Consider the following 16013-nt stretch of genomic DNA (forward strand, 5'->3'; position numbering starts at 1 on the left):
GGCGTGACTGCTCGCCGGGTGGAGTCACAGCGTTCTCCACACACACACCCTGAGCCTGCAGCACACACACACACAGTTTCAAAAGTTTCAAAAGCTTTTACTTTGAAGAGTTAAAGATGAGTATTTGATTTTGTAAACTAATACTTTTATTTTGGAATCTACCTAAGTTTTTTATTGTTAATCATACTTTCATCTTTTTGTACTTTATTTCTCTAAATAATAATTCTGTAAGAAAATAATCTAGTTTTACGTTCTCATGAACTAAACGATTTTTCAGACTTTTATTGTGTAAATCCAATCCAGGCTTTTATTCTGGAAATTAAATGACCTCACGTTGTTCTGTTTTATTGTCTTATTAAGTCATGTGACTGTCTGTCTGAGGTTTTTTTGGCCGTCCCGAGTGCTGAGCCCGGCGTGGTTACCTGCTCCACCAGCGAGTGCGGGACGGTTTCCGGAAAGGAGGCAAAGGCGCGGCGGAGGGGCGGGCACTTCCTGTAGAAGACGCGAACAGAGAGCAGAGCCATGCAGGTGCCCTGGCTGTGGAAGGCCAGGTAGAGCCCCGCCCCCCTCAGCTGCTCCAGGCGCAGCAGTTTGACGTTGGAGCGCCCAGAGCGACTGCCGGGCCGCAGGAGGTGGTCCGCCGCCACCGTGGACACTTTGACGTACGGGTTCTCCATCCAGGACGGGTGATTGGCCGTGGCCTCGTCGCTGTCAGACTGGTAGTAATAAAGGTTGAAGGTTTCTTTACAGTGACGGCGATTCAGACCGGAACACTCCATCATGGTGAACCTGGAGGAACGATTATTGGTCGGGTCACAGATCACCAATCAATAACTTCACAGACGAGAAAGCTGATCAGTACAGGTGAGCTTTAAAAATAAAACACTATAACAGAGTTGTTGTTTTTTCAGGTTTAGCATTAACTTATTAATTAAAATACAAACGGTGTCATTACTTCCTCTTAAAGCGCGAACTGAAACCTCATTATGTTTGATGGTGATTGATCACTGCTGCGATCGATCGGGTCGTTCTATTGGCTGGTCGTATAACTGTGTTCATCTCTGGTTCAGCTTTAAAATGTTTTCATCCCTATTGGACAAACAGGTCCTTTAACGTCTGTCTCCGTGTGTCCCTGTGAGCTCCCTGCTGTGTGTTGTCCCTCAGGGGTCGGTCCTTGGACCGGTCCTGTTTTCATTGGACCTGCTTCATCTTCATCACATCACTGTGATGCTCTACTTCTCTGTTAAACCCAAAGACCTGGATCAGCTGTCCTCCCTCCATGATCGCTCAGCTGCCACCGAAGGACGGATGTCTCCTAACTTCCTCCACCTAAACCCTGACAAAGCAGAAACTCCTCATTGATCCTGATAACTGATCAGTTTATCGGTTCATTTCACTCTAGAATCACTGAGAGTCCCCTTCTTGACCAGATTCAGACTTTTGATCAACATTTTACTGAGCTGGTTCAGTCTTGTTGTCTTCAGCTGAGACACATCACAGACGTCACATGTTGTCCTCAGCAGATGTTTACATCGCTGAGGACGCTCCAGCTGTGAAAGCGGAGCTGACGGAGTCTCTGCTGCCTTGTTTTCGTCGTGCGTCTCGTTAGCTGCCTGTTTTATTCTGTCTTTATCGAACGTGTTTGTTCTGTTTGATCTTTACGTCTGTTTACTTCCACATCTTTGTTAATTATTCTAATTAGTCACATCATCTATTTGATTTTATCATTGATTAATCAGTCAGCGCTACATTCACAGCTTCCAATCAACCAACCGGATCTCAACATAGAGGGTGGTCGCCGCCCTTCGGGGGATCCACCGCGTCCTCAGCCAATAGGAGGACAGACTGTCCGGTGTGCAGATCTCGTAGGTCCGCACGCTGTTCGACTCGTCATCCAATCCGCTCACTTCCTCCCACTGCGGAGAGCGACACACACGGGGGAGCAGCGGTTAAGGGTTAGCACTGTGCAGTGAAATCAAAGGGAAACGTTAGCTGAAAGCTAACAGGTTGTGTCTGTCTGCGAGCACCTGTGGATCGTCAGCAGGGTGGGTCGTCCAGCGCAGGTCCGACGTTTCCAGCTTAGTGTTCATCAGCACCTCTGAGACACAGACAGGTCGTCAGTCAGACAGGTACACAGACAGAAATGGAGCCCCCACAAGAACCTTTGAGCCCCCAAAATAAGACCTGAAACCTCGTCCTGCCTCCTGGTATAAGGAGGATAAAGTTGTAGAATGAGTCTCTTCTTCACACAGAGACAAAGAGACACACAGTCTCTGTCTCTCTGCCTGCCTGTCTGTCTCTCTGCCTGTCTCTCTGCCTGTCTCTCTGTCTGTCTCTCTGTCTCTCTGCCTGTCTCTCTGTCTCTCTGTCTGTCACTCTGTCTCTCTGTCCCTCCCCATCAGGTGGTCTCAGTCCAGCTGTTTTGGACCTCAGCACAGTTTGATTGACAGTTTTCACACCAATGAAAGTTGGTTCACCTTCTGAGGAGCAGGAGACAGACAGACAGACAGACAGACAGACAGACAGACAGACAGACAGAGAGACAGACAGACAGACAGACAGACAGACAGACAGACAGACGGGTTAATGAGACTCCAGAGGGTTTACAAACATGAAGGGAAATGAAGTGTTTACACACACACACACACACACACACACACACTCAGGGTGACTGCTTGTATAAACATCCCGCCAGTGTTGCCATGGTAATTTCCGTGTCCTCGTCATGCACTCTTATCACCAGATACTCTGTTTATACACTGTGTGCGTGTGTGTGTGTGTGTGTGTGTGTGTGTGTGTGTGTGTGTGTGTGTGTGTGTGTGTGTGTGGTCTCATGCTGGGACTTGCTCTCTAATAAACTTCACTTGTGTTGTTTCTGTAACAATCACAGTTTTCAGAGACAGAAAACTTTATGACGTGGATCATGAATATAACTGTCCCAGAGTCACAACATTTACTGTCTGAGCTGTTGTTAATATCTGCTGATTCTGGATCAGATGCAGCAACACGTTTCTAACACGATGAGACAGGAGCAGCTAAAACACCTGTTTGAATCGTTCCACAGGTGAACAGGCCGATTGAACAGGTGATACAGGTGATGTGTGTGTGTGTGTGTCTGTTAGTGTGTGTGTGTGTTAGTGTGTGTGTGTGTGTGTGTGCGTGTCTGTGTGTGTCTGTGTGTGTGTGTGTGTGTGTCTGTGTTAGTGTGTGTGTCTGTGTGTGTGTGTGTGTGTGTGTTAATCAGATTATCCAGCCTGCAGTTAACATGTTAATCTTCTCACAGTCAGAAGTGAAATCCAGAGTCTTTAAAGGATTTAAAGGAAGAAAGAACATAAAGAGAGAGAGGTGGGGGTAGAGAGAGGTGGGGGTAGAGAGGTGGGGGTAGAGAGGTGGAGGTAGAGAGGTGGAGGTAGACAGGTGGGGGTCGAGAGAGGTGGAGGTAGAGAGGTGGAGGTAGACAGGTGGAGGTAGACAGGTGGAGGTAGAGAGGTGGGGGTAGACAGGTGGAGGTAGAGAGGTGGGGGTGGAGAGAGGCGGTGTTTAAATGGCTGACAGGTCAAAACAGAACAACAGAACAAAGAACAGAGGAGAGAAAAGACAGAACAGATGGAGGACAACACTGAGACACACCCACAGACAGACTGTGTCAGCAGGGACACACAGAGGAGCAAATCAAACCAACCCTCTTCATGTCACCTGATCAATAACATGACGGACAGATGAGTCTGATGGACAGAACACGTCTGCAGTCAACTTTCCAACCAAATGTCTCAAATTGACTGAATTTACGATCCAGAGACACCGACTGGACACTTGTCTCCGTCCTCTCCAGCAGGTGGAGCTCAGTCTCCAGATGACGTCATTAACAGAGCTGGGGTCAAAGGTCAAACACGATGAGATCAGACCTGTCTGTCGGTTCATGTGAGGAAGGTTACAGCCTCCTCATCATCACTTCATGTGATGTTTCAGCTCCTCGCTGAAGAGACGAGTGACGTTTGAGTCACGTGATTCACGGACGCCATCATATTCCCCCTGATTCCAGTTTTTATGCTAAGCTAACTGTTCCCTCTGATTCCAGTCTTTATGCTAAGCTAACTGTTCCCTCTGATTCCAGTCTTTATGCTAAGCTAACTGTTCCCCCTGATTCCAGTCTTTATGCTAAGCTAACTGTTCCCCCTGATTCCAGTCTTTATGCTAAGCTAACTGTTCCCCCTGATTCCAGTCTTTATGCTAAGCTAACTGTTCCCTCTGATTCCAGTCTTTATGCTAAGCTAACAGTTCCCCCTGATTCCAGTCTTTATGCTAAGCTAACTGTTCCCCCTGATTCCAGTCTTTATGCTAAGCTAACAGTTTCCCCTGATTCCAGTCTTTATGCTAAGCTAACTGTTCCCCCTGATTCAAGTCAATGTGAATCTGACTGTCAGAGAGGAAGAGGAGAAGAAGAAGAAGAAGAAGAAGCTTTTCCTACATGAACTGTTCCTTTAAGTACAATTTTGAGGTACTTGTACTTTTCTTGAGTATTTCCATCTTCTGCTACGCTCCTGTTCCTGCTCTACTACAGCTCACAGATTTCAAACCTCTGATCAGCTTTATTGATTGGTTAATGGTTAACTGAGTCAGCTGATATCAGTGAAACATGTTTCCATGTTCATACACCAGCAGTCATAATCAATAATCAATAATCAATAATCAATCATCAATCAGTATCTGATCATTGACTTTCACTCTGTTCCCCGAACACATCGCAGGGTTCTGTCTGTTCTCACCGTGGAACCTTTATTGTTCTACGTACACCAAGTGTCACGTTCTTCATTTGTTCTTTCACTCTCTGGTTCTCAATCAGCCAAAGACTCCACTGTCGATCAACTAATCGATCACCGTGTGTGCAGTGGATCCCGTGCAGCAGTGGATCCCGTGCAGCAGCTCGTTAAGGACAAACTTGTGTCTTACCTTCCTCGGCCCTGCAGCCGGTCAGCAGCAGCGGGAGGAGGAGGAGCAGCAGCCCGCAGGACGAGGCCCGCTCCGGGGCCAAAGGGGCCCGCGGCCCCCTCCGACGCTCCATCCCACCGGGAACAACCAAATCCAGAGCCGATCGAACCCGCACCCTGATCCGCCCCCGCCTCAGCCCAGAGCCGATCAGACCTATCGATCACTGAGCACTGACGTCAGCTGGGCTCGCTCTCGGCCGGTCGCGCGCGCCTCATTGGAGCCCAAAGAGCCAGAAAAATAAAAAGAGACTTTTTGTTCACAACATGAATGAATGAATCCGAGCGATGAAGAAGCGGGAACTCCTTCCGATGGGACAGGAACTTTCCAAGATGGACGCCTGGAAGGAGGCGCAGAAAAAGTGGAAAAAGAAGAAAAAGAGTCGTTCAGCTCCTCCGACCCCCTCCAGGCATTCTGTACTTTTACTCCTCTTCACGGGTCTCCTTCATCCCTCCATTCCGACACTTTTCCGTCTCTTTGTCTCCTCTGTTTCCACTTTTTCCTCCAAGACAGAAGAGCGGGGCGCGGCTGCGTCCGAGGCCGGGAGACGCGCTCCGAACGGCGGCCTGTTGAGCCGAGAGGGGTCGGTGGGATGTCTGGAGGTTCGAGGAGGGGTTCCCGAAACACTCACACACTCACACACACACAGCAGGTAAACGGTGGCCGGTCAGAGCTGCCAGTGTGTGTGTGTGTGCGCTCCGGTCCCAGTGCTCCCAGTTTGTTTCTGTTTTTCCAGTTTAAACATCCAGAAAGTCGCAGCGGACAGAAGTTGAGACAAAAGCAGCTGGACTCAAGTTTCCACCTCTGGAGAGACACGAGAGGCCCCGCCCCCTCCGCGGGCTGTGGTTGGCTGGCTGGGCTGTCGGTCACCAGAGGGGCGGGGCCTGACAGAGTGAAGGAATGTGTCTGTCGCTCTGTGCCTGTCTGTCGCTGGGCTGATATTTGACACACACACACACACACACACACACACGTAAATATGATTCTAATCGATATCATAATCTCTCTTGATTACTTCACACACGGTAGTAATACCACAGTGTAGAAGTACAAGTTTCAAATATAGATAAAAACTTTAAAAGCCTCTTTAATGTGGGTCAATAACAGAGCGAGTACCTTAAACAGCAAGGAGGAGCTGACTGGATGCTGGGATCAATGTTCAATGATCAATGAAAATGTTTATAGAAAATATTTGGTCTGGTTGTTTTTAGGCCTTCTGATTCAGAAATATCACATCATGTGACTTTAACCCACCTGAAAACATCCCATAATGAGCCTCAACAGAGTCATCAGACGCGTACTGACGGAGCTTTCTCAGTTCAGCTCAGAGCTGGACGTCCTCCAGCTGGAGGTGGACAGTTCATGTCAACACAGGTAGAGAGACCAATGGCTGAATTTAACCATCAAACATGTTTTATTGACTCTGTTACAGCTGTTATTGATTATTGGTTGACTGATCAGTTTGTTGAATTCCTTAAAGCAAAGCTGATCAGACTGAGAGCCGTGACGCCAAAGCAGGTTTCAGTGTCACACCTGAAGCTGCACACAGACAGGTGAGAGAGGGTGAGAGACACTTTGTAAACATACAGGAGAGAGAGAGGAGGGATGAGAGGCTCAGGTATCACCTCCTCCTCCTCCTCCTCCCTCTGTGTTTCTGTTGTTTGTCAGAGGAGGTGTGAACGAGCCGAGAGAGAACAAAGCAACTACAGAGGGACAGGAAGGAGGGCGTAGGTGGAGGAGGAGGAGGAGGGAAACAAGGAGGCAGGGAGGAAAGCAGAAAGTAAAGCTGGGAATTAAGAAGGGAGGGAAGGAAGAAAGACAGGACCGAGGAGGAACAAGGAAGGAGGACTTAAATGAAGGAGGGGAGAGAGGAGGCAGGAAAGAAGGACAGAAGGAAGGGAGAAGGATGAAGAGGGAGCAGAGTGAAGAGTGGAGGTGATGGAGGCAGGAAGGAGTGAGGAGAAAGAAAGGAGAGACGACAGAGGAGGGAAGGAAGGACGGCAGGAGAGATGGACCGTGGGAACGACAGGAAGAGAAGAGGAAGCGAGAGGTTTGACAGACAGGTGATAGCCCCGCCTCCAGCAGGAGCAGTGATGTCACTCAGAAAGAGGGAAACAGAGATCTTTAATTTCATTGATTGATTTGTTTCTGATTTATTTTAACATTTGAATTCATTATTAGAAACCCGACAAAGACAAAAACAGCTGAAGCAGTGATGATGTAACGAAGTACATTTACTCAAGTACTGTACTTAAGTACAATTCAGAGGTACATGAGTGTTTCCTTTTTATGCAACTTTAAACTTGCACTTTAAACATTTATTTTATTTTATTACTTCACAGATTGAGATTATTCACACAAAATATAATCAATTGATTAAAGCTTAACATAAGACTTTATTGATCCTTGTTGGAATTCATAAGCGACCCATCAGGATCTGTGATGAACACATGATCATCAATCTGCATAATGAGTACTTTTACTGCTGGTAGTTGAAGTCTAAGGGATCACACCCTCTGGACGCTGCTGAAGGCTCCCTCATCCTGTCAGTCCAGACTCAGGACTGAAAGAAACCCTTCACACACGAGCCTGACGGCCTCCCTCTCCAGTAACACCTGAGTGTCGATCGTCCCTGTTTGACTTCTTCCTCTGTCCAGTCAGTTGACACCTGAGAGCAAACATCCCTCCTTCCTCCTTCCTCCACTCAGCTGACGCTCTGCCGTAGATTTTACTCCCATCATCAGGGCTCATGTACAGATTAGCAGTGAATGCTAACTGCTAACAGTTCTGTGTGAATCACAGTGATGGAACTTCTTCCTCTGAGCTCCGTTAAAACACATCAGTGAGCCTCACTGTTGTTCCTTCATCACTGTGAACACACACACAGAGCTGTAGTATATGTGTATCTGTCTCCACCTGCTGGACTTTGAGGGAACTGCACACACAGATAAGAATGTTGATCATGTGGTGGTCATTGATCAGTTAAATGTCTACTGATGATCACATCTATTGATCAGTATGTAAGCAGACTCTCTCTCTCTGTTCGAACGGCAGGCTGGCGTTTTAACTGGTTGCCGCCCCAACAGGAAGCAGACCCCTCCCTCGGTGACCCCGGGACAATAAAGGTTGCAGCAGTTCCTGTCCAGACAGACGCCATTTTTATTTAAGCTGAGTGGAGGCTCTACTGGGAACCAGTCAGACCACCAACCGCAGCACAGCAGCCTTGTAATGTCAGTGAGCTGACGGCTGATCTGAGTTCAGATCTTCAGTCCGTTCTCACTGAGCTGATACTCTGGAGTCCGTGTCGTCTCTTCAACACGAGCTGCATCCGTTTCTGCTCTGTGGATTCATGTGGTCTGTGTTTGAGATCAGATCTGAGCTTCTTCTTGGTTCACGTTCCCATTCGGTGGAACACGAGAGAACATATGTGGTTCCTACATGTGGGACAAACAAAACAGGAAGCCCCACCCCCCCCCCTCCACCCCCCTCCACAGCGGGTGATGCTAGCAGGTTCCCCTGATTCCAGTCTTTGTGCTAAGCTAATCTGGACCCACAGATCTGGACTCAAAGAAGAACATGACGACAAAGACAGACTGAAACCTTTATTAACACAACGAAGTGAACATGTTGACACACCTCTGTGTGTGTGTGTGTGTGTGTGTGCGTGTGTGTGTGTGTGTGTGTGTGAGATCAGTGTGTGGAGAATTTCGGCAGCTGGTTTCCCAGTATGACCCGTCTCTCCACTCCCTCCTCTGAGATGCTCGCCAGTCGGACCACACCCCCGCTGGAGCCGTCTCTCTCCATCGCCAGAGACAGAGCTGAGAGACAGACAGGTAGGAAACCAGAGTGAGACAGGTGCTGGGAGAGCCAGCGGTGGACCACAGTTCCCAGCATGCCATGCAGCAGCACGTACCTGCAGCTGTGAGCTCCAGACACTGGTCTTTGTTCAGTCCTGGTTTGTAGTTGGAGTCCATGAAGCCGTAGATGTAGGTGCTGCCGCTGCCGCCAACCGACACCGGCTGCCTCACCAACATCCCTCCAATCGGAACGCAGTACACCTGCCAGACAGACAGACAGGCAGACAGGCAGACAGGCAGACAGACAGACAGGCAGACAGGCAGACAGACAGACAGACAGGCAGACAGACAGACAGACAGAAAGACAGGCAGACAGGCAGAGAGACAGACAGACAGAGAGACAGACAGACAGACAGACAGACAGGCAGACAGGCAGGCAGACAGACAGACAGACAGACAGAGAGACAGACAGACAGACAGGCAGACAGACAGGCAGACAGACAGACAGACAGACAGACAGAAAGACAGAGAGACAGTCAGACAGGCAGACAGACAGACAGAAAGACAGACAGACAGACGTTAAGTACCTGCCCCCCCTGGTGTACATATACTCGTTGTGGACTGTGTACATCACTGGTTTAGTACCTGCCCCCCCTTCCTCCGGTCCCATCCTGCCACCAGTATCCCGGCAGTCAACTCCTCTCTGTAGCGGTAGCAGCTCGCTTTGAACAGATTGGCGGCCGTCTCCACTAATGGGGGCTCGTCCAGCTCGATGCTGGGGGGGACAGCATGGGGATAAAGATTAACACCACCCGAGTGGCTGCGGAGGCTGTCAGTGGGGCCGTCAGTGTGTGTGTGTGTTACCTGTGGAAGCCCAGCTGGTAGGTGACCACGTCAGCGATGGCCTGAGTGTCGGCAGCTGATCCAGACCTGCAACAGGTGGAAACACGTCACTCAGCGGTTCAGCGGGGGAAAGGTCCCTGAGGTCCTTCAATGTTCCCACACAGATCCCCAAACGTTCTGGGCTGCTTTAAAAAGGTCTCTGGTTTCTTAGAAATGTCAGAACAACAGTTCTTAAGAAGATCCTGGAAGAGTTTTTAGGTTTCTGAATAAGGTTCCTTTGTTCCTGAAAGGAGTTACTAGACAGAGTTAGATCGATAGATCTCAAACAGAACCTGGGCTTCATGAAAACTATATATATGGGTTCCTGTGAGACGGTTCTGGTTCTCTAAGGGTTCCTGAGTTCTTCGGTCTCCGGTTGAGTCTCTGCAGGTTTCTACATGAATCATTCCAACAGTTCCTGAAGGCAGACTGAAGTGTCGGACGCTGCTGTGAACCACGACGGCGTGAATACGACATCATAACAGGAAGTGTTGGAGGAGGAAGTTCACTGACCTACAGCAGAAGATCCGGTCGTGGATCGGAGTCAGTTTGTCTGTTACTCTGTTGGCGATGTAAGCTCTGAGAGACAGACAGGCAGACAGACAGACAGGTTTAGATAGAGCGAGACGGTACAGGATGGTCATCTACACACTCACACTCTCGGTTTTCTTACCCGGTGGTGGTGCGCGAGTCGGCACCGATCACCACTCCTCCATCATACTCCACCGCCATGATGGTGGTCTGACAGGCAGACGGGTAAAGAGGCAGACAGGTTAGTGGGTGACACAGTGATCATCAGATATGTTACTGTACGCTTCATCTGCTTCAGATCTTCATCGTTCAGTGTTTCAGTGATCCAGAAAGAGAGTCTGTGGGGGTCTTTGTGGTGGGGGGGGGGGTCATGGGGTGGGGCTGTTTTTTTTTTTTAATTTGATGTTATTTGACTAAAACTTTCCTTCAATAATAATCCTGTCATCACAACACTGAGAGAAGGAAACAGCAGCTAGTCCTTCCTCCTCCTCCTCATCATCATCACTCTCAGAGGGTCTGAAATGATCCTGATTATTAAATCATTCTGGAATTATTTGGTTTAATATTTTTTTATAGAGTTTTATTGTTGATTGTATTTCGTGTTCGGTCTTAATCTTTAATTAAGTCTGTTGTTTTCATGCCTGCTCGCACCGACTGCTCACTTCTTTCCTCCTTTTTAAACTTTATTAACAGCACAGTAATATTCCATAAAAATAATCCTACATCGCCCCCCGATGGTCAGAGGACGCCACCACACGTCTCCAGGGCTCTCGGCGTGCTCACACTGTGGGTGCATCTCATTTCTCAAAATTGTCGTTTCCTCACTCGACCAGAAGGAGCGAGGAAGGATCTCGGAGGAGCCATGAGCGGGGATCCATCAGTGCATCCTACCCGGAAGTCTGTCAACTGAACGGTATGAAGACTCCGCCCCCACAGCTGTCACGTTTGAACGAGGTGGAGAAACTGTTTAAGTGTAAATATCCTGCAGTGAATGGCTGAAATTCAGATGAGCCTAACAACGCTACGTTCTCCAAAGAGCGATAATACAAGAACCTGTTCCAATCACGTAAGAGATGATGTTTAGTGAGCAGGGACGATAGGAACCTGCTCACTATTATCCCGCTTTGAACTCTGCTCACCTACGTTGCCTAGCAACCGCCTCTCACTGTGCGCAGGCCGGCAGGCAGGAAAACTTATTTCTTTACAGATATTCAGAGAAATCATGTCAAATGTGGAGAAGTGACGGGATATGACAGACCTGAGAGAGACGTAGCTGGAGACAGAGTTTAGTTTACCGCTGATATTTCTACTGATGGGTAAAAGTCCCGCAGCAGCTGATTTCTGTTCAGCGTCAGACATTAAAACATCTGTCTCCAGTTTTGTCTCCACTCAGCAGTCTTTAATCTACAACCCGTTCTAACACTAACACATCGGCCTGTCGTCACTTGTTATCCGAGTGAAATCGTGTGTTTCATGGCTCGTAGGTTTGTCTTCTGAAATGTGTCTCATTGAACAGGACAGAAGACACAGGGAGGCTGATAAAGTTCAGGTCAGAAATCCCCGCAGCATCCCCGGTGGGAGGGAAGGAAAAGACGCAAGTGAGGAAAACGAGGATGCAATTTAAGAGAAATGGGATGTACCCTTTGATCAGTTATGTGCTGCATTTATAAAGTTCACACTTGAATTGTTGGTCTTCCTAATTCGGAAGATTTTTTAACAAGTTGCTGGTGGGCCATTATTTATTATTTTACCAAATAATAACCATGATTAAATTTTTGTCAAAATATTCATTTGTTACGCTTTGTTTTGCCAAGTTAGGAAAGGTCATGAATGACAAAACACATTTTTGTTGTTTCTTCTTTCCTACCGCTGTTTAAAGATAGATAGATAGATACTTTATGTATCTCCAAGGAGATAGATAAAGTGCTGTTTAGGCTTTGAGCTAATTATCAGACATTATCTATTCGACCGCAAAGACAAGGTGGACAGAAGACAACAGTTTTCTTCTATTTAGCTGCAGTTTTTGTTTTAATTCCACCGTAACCGTCTGTTTGCTTTTCCATTAAAGCCCCCTCGATTTGAATTAGGGTTAGCTAACGTTAGCCATCGTTAGCTACTGAAGAAGTGCTGTCTCATTCAGCCGCTGTTTATAGTTCAAAAACTCTCCACAGAAAAAGAACCAGGTCCTGCTCGGTCCGCTCCGGTCACCAAAAACATGTACTCACCCCGGTGCTAACTTCCAGGCTGGTCCAGTCCGGGATCAAGTCGCATTTAGCAGAAATATTCTGTCCAAAGTTCGGCATCATTGTTGCTGCTGCCGCCATCTTGCCTCTATTTGTAAAAAGTCGGACACGAGAGGCGCTGTTCGTGAATACTGCCGTTTTTGTGAGGCGAATAATTTACGCAATTAGCTGTGTGTATGGGTTACCAATACAATCCTAGATAAATATCCATAATTGGATATGTTTTTTGCCTTATCACGATAAGCAAATGCAAATTTATAAAACGCAACCAAAAACTTTTTTGTTGCGGCTCGAAATTGGACACCTCTGCGGCGGGGTCCTAATCTCCGCAGGAACCAGGAAGTGAAGGTAAACACTGCTGCTGCTGCGTAAAATGTCTCAGAAAACTCAGTTTAAATACTGAATTCGTGATGTTTTGACGCAGTTTGACACCGTTCAACAGTTATTATATTCGTCTAAGAAACATTTGTATAAATGATGTTTTAGTAGAGTACCAGTACCAATTTGCTGACAGTTTTAAGCCTTCTGACCGGACCAGGTAACCAGACCCCGTCTGAGAAAACTGTCATTTTAACACCGAATTTAACATTTAATAGCAAAAAATGTACAGCTGATAGGGAATACCGTCAAGGCTTGTTAGATTCAAGAGGAACTGCTCTTCAATTCGTAATATACTTGAAACACCCAGTGCTTATTGATAGTTATTGATTCATTGAATTTTGAAAGTTAATTGATTGTATTCGTCCAGAATGTGTAACTGTGTTTATTAATGTTCTTCCAGTGAAATGATGATAACAGCTGTCTTAAATTCACGTGTGTTTCAGATGACGGTCCATAACTTGTATATATTTGACCGTAATGGCAGCTGTCTGTATTACAATGAATGGAACCGTAAGAAGCAAGCAGGGATCTCCAAGGAGGAGGTGAACGGACAAAAGCTTCCAGTAAAAACACACAAGACAAAATAAAAAGTCCATCAAGTCTCTGCAACGTTAAACTGTCTCTGTCTCTGCAGGAGTTTAAGTTGATGTATGGGATGCTGTTCTCCATCCGGTCATTCGTCAGTAAGATGTCTCCTCTGGACATGTATCCTTCACAACAGCTACCTGCCTGTCTGCCTGTCTGTCTGCCTGCCTGTCTCCCTGCCTGCCTGCCTGTCTGTCTGTCTGTCTGTCTGCCTGTCTCCCTGCCTGTCTTTGGTCCTTAGCAACCTGTGTGTCCTCAGGAAAGAGGGCTTCCTGTCCTTTCAGACCAGCAAGTATCGTCTTCATTACTACGAGACTCCCACTGGGCTGAAGTTTGTCATGAACACAGACCTGTCTGTGACCAACGCCAGAGAGACACTCCAGCACGTATACAGCAATGTAAGACACGCGCACACGCACACACACGCACAGATCAATACCGACACGTACCAGTACTGGTCAGAAGAGACTGTATACTGGTCAGAGACTGTATACTGGTCAGAGACTGTATACTGGTCAGAAGAGACTGTATACTGGTCAGAGACTGTATACTGGTCAGAAGAGACTATACTGGTCAGAGACTGTATACTGGTCAGAGACTGTATACTGGTCAGAAGAGACTGTATACTGGTCAGAGACTGTATACTGGTCAGAAGAGACTATACTGGTCAGAGACTGTATACTGGTCAGAGACTATATACTGGTCAGAAGAGACTGTATACTGGTCAGAGACTGTATACTGGTCAGAGACTGTATACTGGTCAGAAGAGACTGTATACTGGTCAGAAGAGACTGTATACTGGTCAGAGACTGTATACTGGTCAGAAGAGACAATACTGGTCAGAGACTGTATACTGGTCAGAATAGACTATACTGGTCAGAGACTGTATACTGGTCACAGACTGTATACTGGTCAGAGACTGTATACTGGTCAGAGACTGTACTGGTACAGCACTCGTCCTTTTAAACTGCTCTGATCGTAGCACAGTGCGGTGAACCTGTGGTCGGCTGAGCGGGCAGGTGCAGCAGCAGCTCTGTCAGCAGTGTGGAGATATTTTAGAATAAGTGATGATGATAAAACTAGAGCAGACTGCAGACTATGTTCTGAAGTCAAAAAGAGGACTGAAAAGTGGCTCCTTTAACAGGCAGTGTGGAGACAACAAATAACCAACAGCTGACTTCATGTTAACGCTGGAGAAGTGAGAGAAAATGAGCCCCGAGCAGAAAACACAACAGAAGCTCTGACCGCGGCGTTGACGAGCAGCCGTGGTCAGCCGTAGATCACATGACGTCCTCTCGGTGTCCTGAAGCCGAGCTGATATATAAATGTCTTAAAGACTCTTCAATGTCACTGATTGAACTGCAGGTTGGTTAAATGGTGTTACACTGATTCTGTTTCATGGAGGACTTTTATTGTGAAGGATCTGTAAAGGAAGTGAAGCATCATTTATCCTTTTCCCTTTTTGTCTCTCTCTGTCTGTCTCTCTGTCTCTCTCTCTCTGTCTGTCTCTGTCTCTGTCTCTCTCTGTCTCTCTCTCTGTCTGTCTCTCTGTCTCTGTCTCTCTCTCAGTTGTATGTGGAGTACATAGTGAAGAATCCAGTGTGTGTCTCGGCTCACAGTTTGGACAGTGAACTGTTCAGCAGCCGACTGGACGCGTTCATCAGAGCTCTGCCGTACTACAGCCCACGAGCTGCTTAACACGCACGCGCACACACACACAGACACACACAGACACACACACACACACACACACACAGACACACACACACACTCTCTCTCTATTATCTCACTTGTCAAACTTCTGTTGAATTAAAGGTCTTCAAACACGTCTCTGCTGTCTGATGTTTTATTCTCTGTGTTGAAATTGATTCGCAGCGTCTCACACAGCCAACATGGCGACATCTGCTGGTTAGCCGCTGTGCTACATTTGAATGAATCTGCATCAACACGCACATTTGTAATAATCCAGCCTGGAAGTAACGGACGCGTGTAGCTTTCTGCATCATTTTGAGACAGGAAGTGCCTGATTTTTACGACGTTTCGTAGGTGGAAAAAGGCAGTCCTTGGAATTTGTTTTACGTGGCAGTTAAATGACATCCTGGTAGAAGGTGACTCCCAGGTTCCTCTCAGTGCTGCTGGAGGCCTTTAAGAGTAGCTGCATCATCAGATAGGTGTTAAGGCCCAAATACTACAGTATTCCTCTGCTTTTGTCTCATCCAGGTCTTTATGTCCTTGGGACATGCTTGGAGTTTAACTAACTGGTTTCTTTTGGCTTCATTGATGAATACAGCTGGGTGTCATCTGCATAACAATGAAAATGTATGGAGTGTGTCTCTTACTGGTGTGTTTTAGGACTCAAATGCAGCATCAGTTTCTGGGAATTTCTCATACAGACTTTAATTTCAGAATGGACAGAGACAGATAAGTCACAACTCTACTTTCAATGAAAATTCTCTCAGTGTATTAGACTCTGCAGGACATCCAATGAGGAGACAAAAATCACTCAGTTCAGTCTTTCTAGGCAGATTCAAAGTCTCTCGACATGTTTGGTGAGTCGAAAGCTGGAGAGTCTCGCATGAAGGCGAAGAACGATCCGGCCCTGAGTGAG

General features: G+C 47.2%; 3 protein-coding genes across 6 annotated transcripts in view; 1 reads left to right on the top strand and 2 right to left on the bottom strand.

Annotated features, from left to right (window-relative positions):
• LOC121626893 (ephrin type-B receptor 4b-like) overlaps window positions 1-5752 on the bottom strand; it is a 17534-nt gene extending 11782 nt beyond the window's left edge. Inside the window, exons 1-6 of one of the 3 annotated variants that reach the window (XM_041965631.1) lie at window positions 4951-5752; window positions 2478-2480; window positions 2028-2098; window positions 1774-1916; window positions 423-789; window positions 1-55 (exon numbers count right to left, since the gene is read on the bottom strand). The exon at window positions 1-55 is cut by the window's left edge and continues 108 nt beyond it. In XM_041965631.1, the coding sequence (XP_041821565.1) occupies window positions 1-55; window positions 423-789; window positions 1774-1916; window positions 2028-2098; window positions 2478-2480; window positions 4951-5062 (751 nt within the window). In that variant the 5' untranslated portion in view covers window positions 5063-5752. Of the gene's footprint in view, window positions 56-422; window positions 790-1773; window positions 1917-2027; window positions 2099-2191; window positions 2209-2477; window positions 2481-4950 lie in introns of those variants that run through there. The other 2 variants (XM_041965633.1, XM_041965634.1) reach the window with 2 other exon arrangements.
• Window positions 5753-8579: 2827 nt separating this feature from the next.
• On the bottom strand, window positions 8580-12535 carry psmb6 (proteasome 20S subunit beta 6). Its single transcript, XM_041964708.1, has 7 exons — window positions 12422-12535; window positions 10339-10406; window positions 10179-10244; window positions 9648-9713; window positions 9429-9558; window positions 8900-9044; window positions 8580-8804 (listed from the first exon to the last, which is right to left on the bottom strand). The coding sequence occupies exons 1-7, from the start codon at window positions 12518-12520 to the stop codon at window positions 8677-8679; spliced, it is 702 nt and encodes a 233-aa protein (XP_041820642.1). The 5' UTR covers window positions 12521-12535; the 3' UTR covers window positions 8580-8676.
• Window positions 12536-12762: 227 nt separating this feature from the next.
• On the top strand, window positions 12763-15227 carry trappc1 (trafficking protein particle complex subunit 1). 2 transcript variants are annotated; one of them, XM_041965448.1, is made up of 5 exons: window positions 12763-12787; window positions 13264-13362; window positions 13455-13525; window positions 13665-13803; window positions 14975-15227. In XM_041965448.1, exons 2-5 carry the CDS (start codon window positions 13264-13266, stop codon window positions 15101-15103), a joined length of 438 nt encoding a protein of 145 aa, XP_041821382.1. In that variant the 5' UTR covers window positions 12763-12787; the 3' UTR covers window positions 15104-15227. The 2 variants fall into 2 exon arrangements, with proteins under 2 accessions (XP_041821382.1, XP_041821383.1); XM_041965449.1 differs by lacking the exon at window positions 12763-12787 and adding an exon at window positions 12817-12977.
• The last annotated feature ends 786 nt before the right edge of the window (window positions 15228-16013 follow it).

The sequence above is a fragment of the Chelmon rostratus genome, chromosome 23 (genome assembly GCF_017976325.1).
Source record: "Chelmon rostratus isolate fCheRos1 chromosome 23, fCheRos1.pri, whole genome shotgun sequence".
Lineage (NCBI taxonomy): Eukaryota > Metazoa > Chordata > Actinopteri > Chaetodontiformes > Chaetodontidae > Chelmon > Chelmon rostratus.

What these genes read in the sequence shown, in the direction of transcription:
- psmb6 (XM_041964708.1), bottom strand. Translation starts at nt 12,520, where the DNA reads ATGGCGGCAGCAGCAACAATGATGCCGAACTTTGGACAGAATATTTCT. An exon ending in GACTCGCGCACCACCACCGG is followed by an intron (nt 10,245 to 10,338) that starts GTAAGAAAACCG and finishes TCTGTCTCTCAG; the next exon opens with AGCTTACATCGCCAACAGAG. An exon ending in TCTGGAGCTCACAGCTGCAG is followed by an intron (nt 8,805 to 8,899) that starts GTACGTGCTGCT and finishes TCTGTCTCTCAG; the next exon opens with CTCTGTCTCTGGCGATGGAG.
- trappc1 (XM_041965448.1), top strand. Translation starts at nt 13,264, where the DNA reads ATGACGGTCCATAACTTGTATATATTTGACCGTAATGGCAGCTGTCTG. An exon ending in AAGATGTCTCCTCTGGACAT is followed by an intron (nt 13,526 to 13,664) that starts GTATCCTTCACA and finishes GTGTGTCCTCAG; the next exon opens with GAAAGAGGGCTTCCTGTCCT. An exon ending in TCCAGCACGTATACAGCAAT is followed by an intron (nt 13,804 to 14,974) that starts GTAAGACACGCG and finishes TCTCTCTCTCAG; the next exon opens with TTGTATGTGGAGTACATAGT.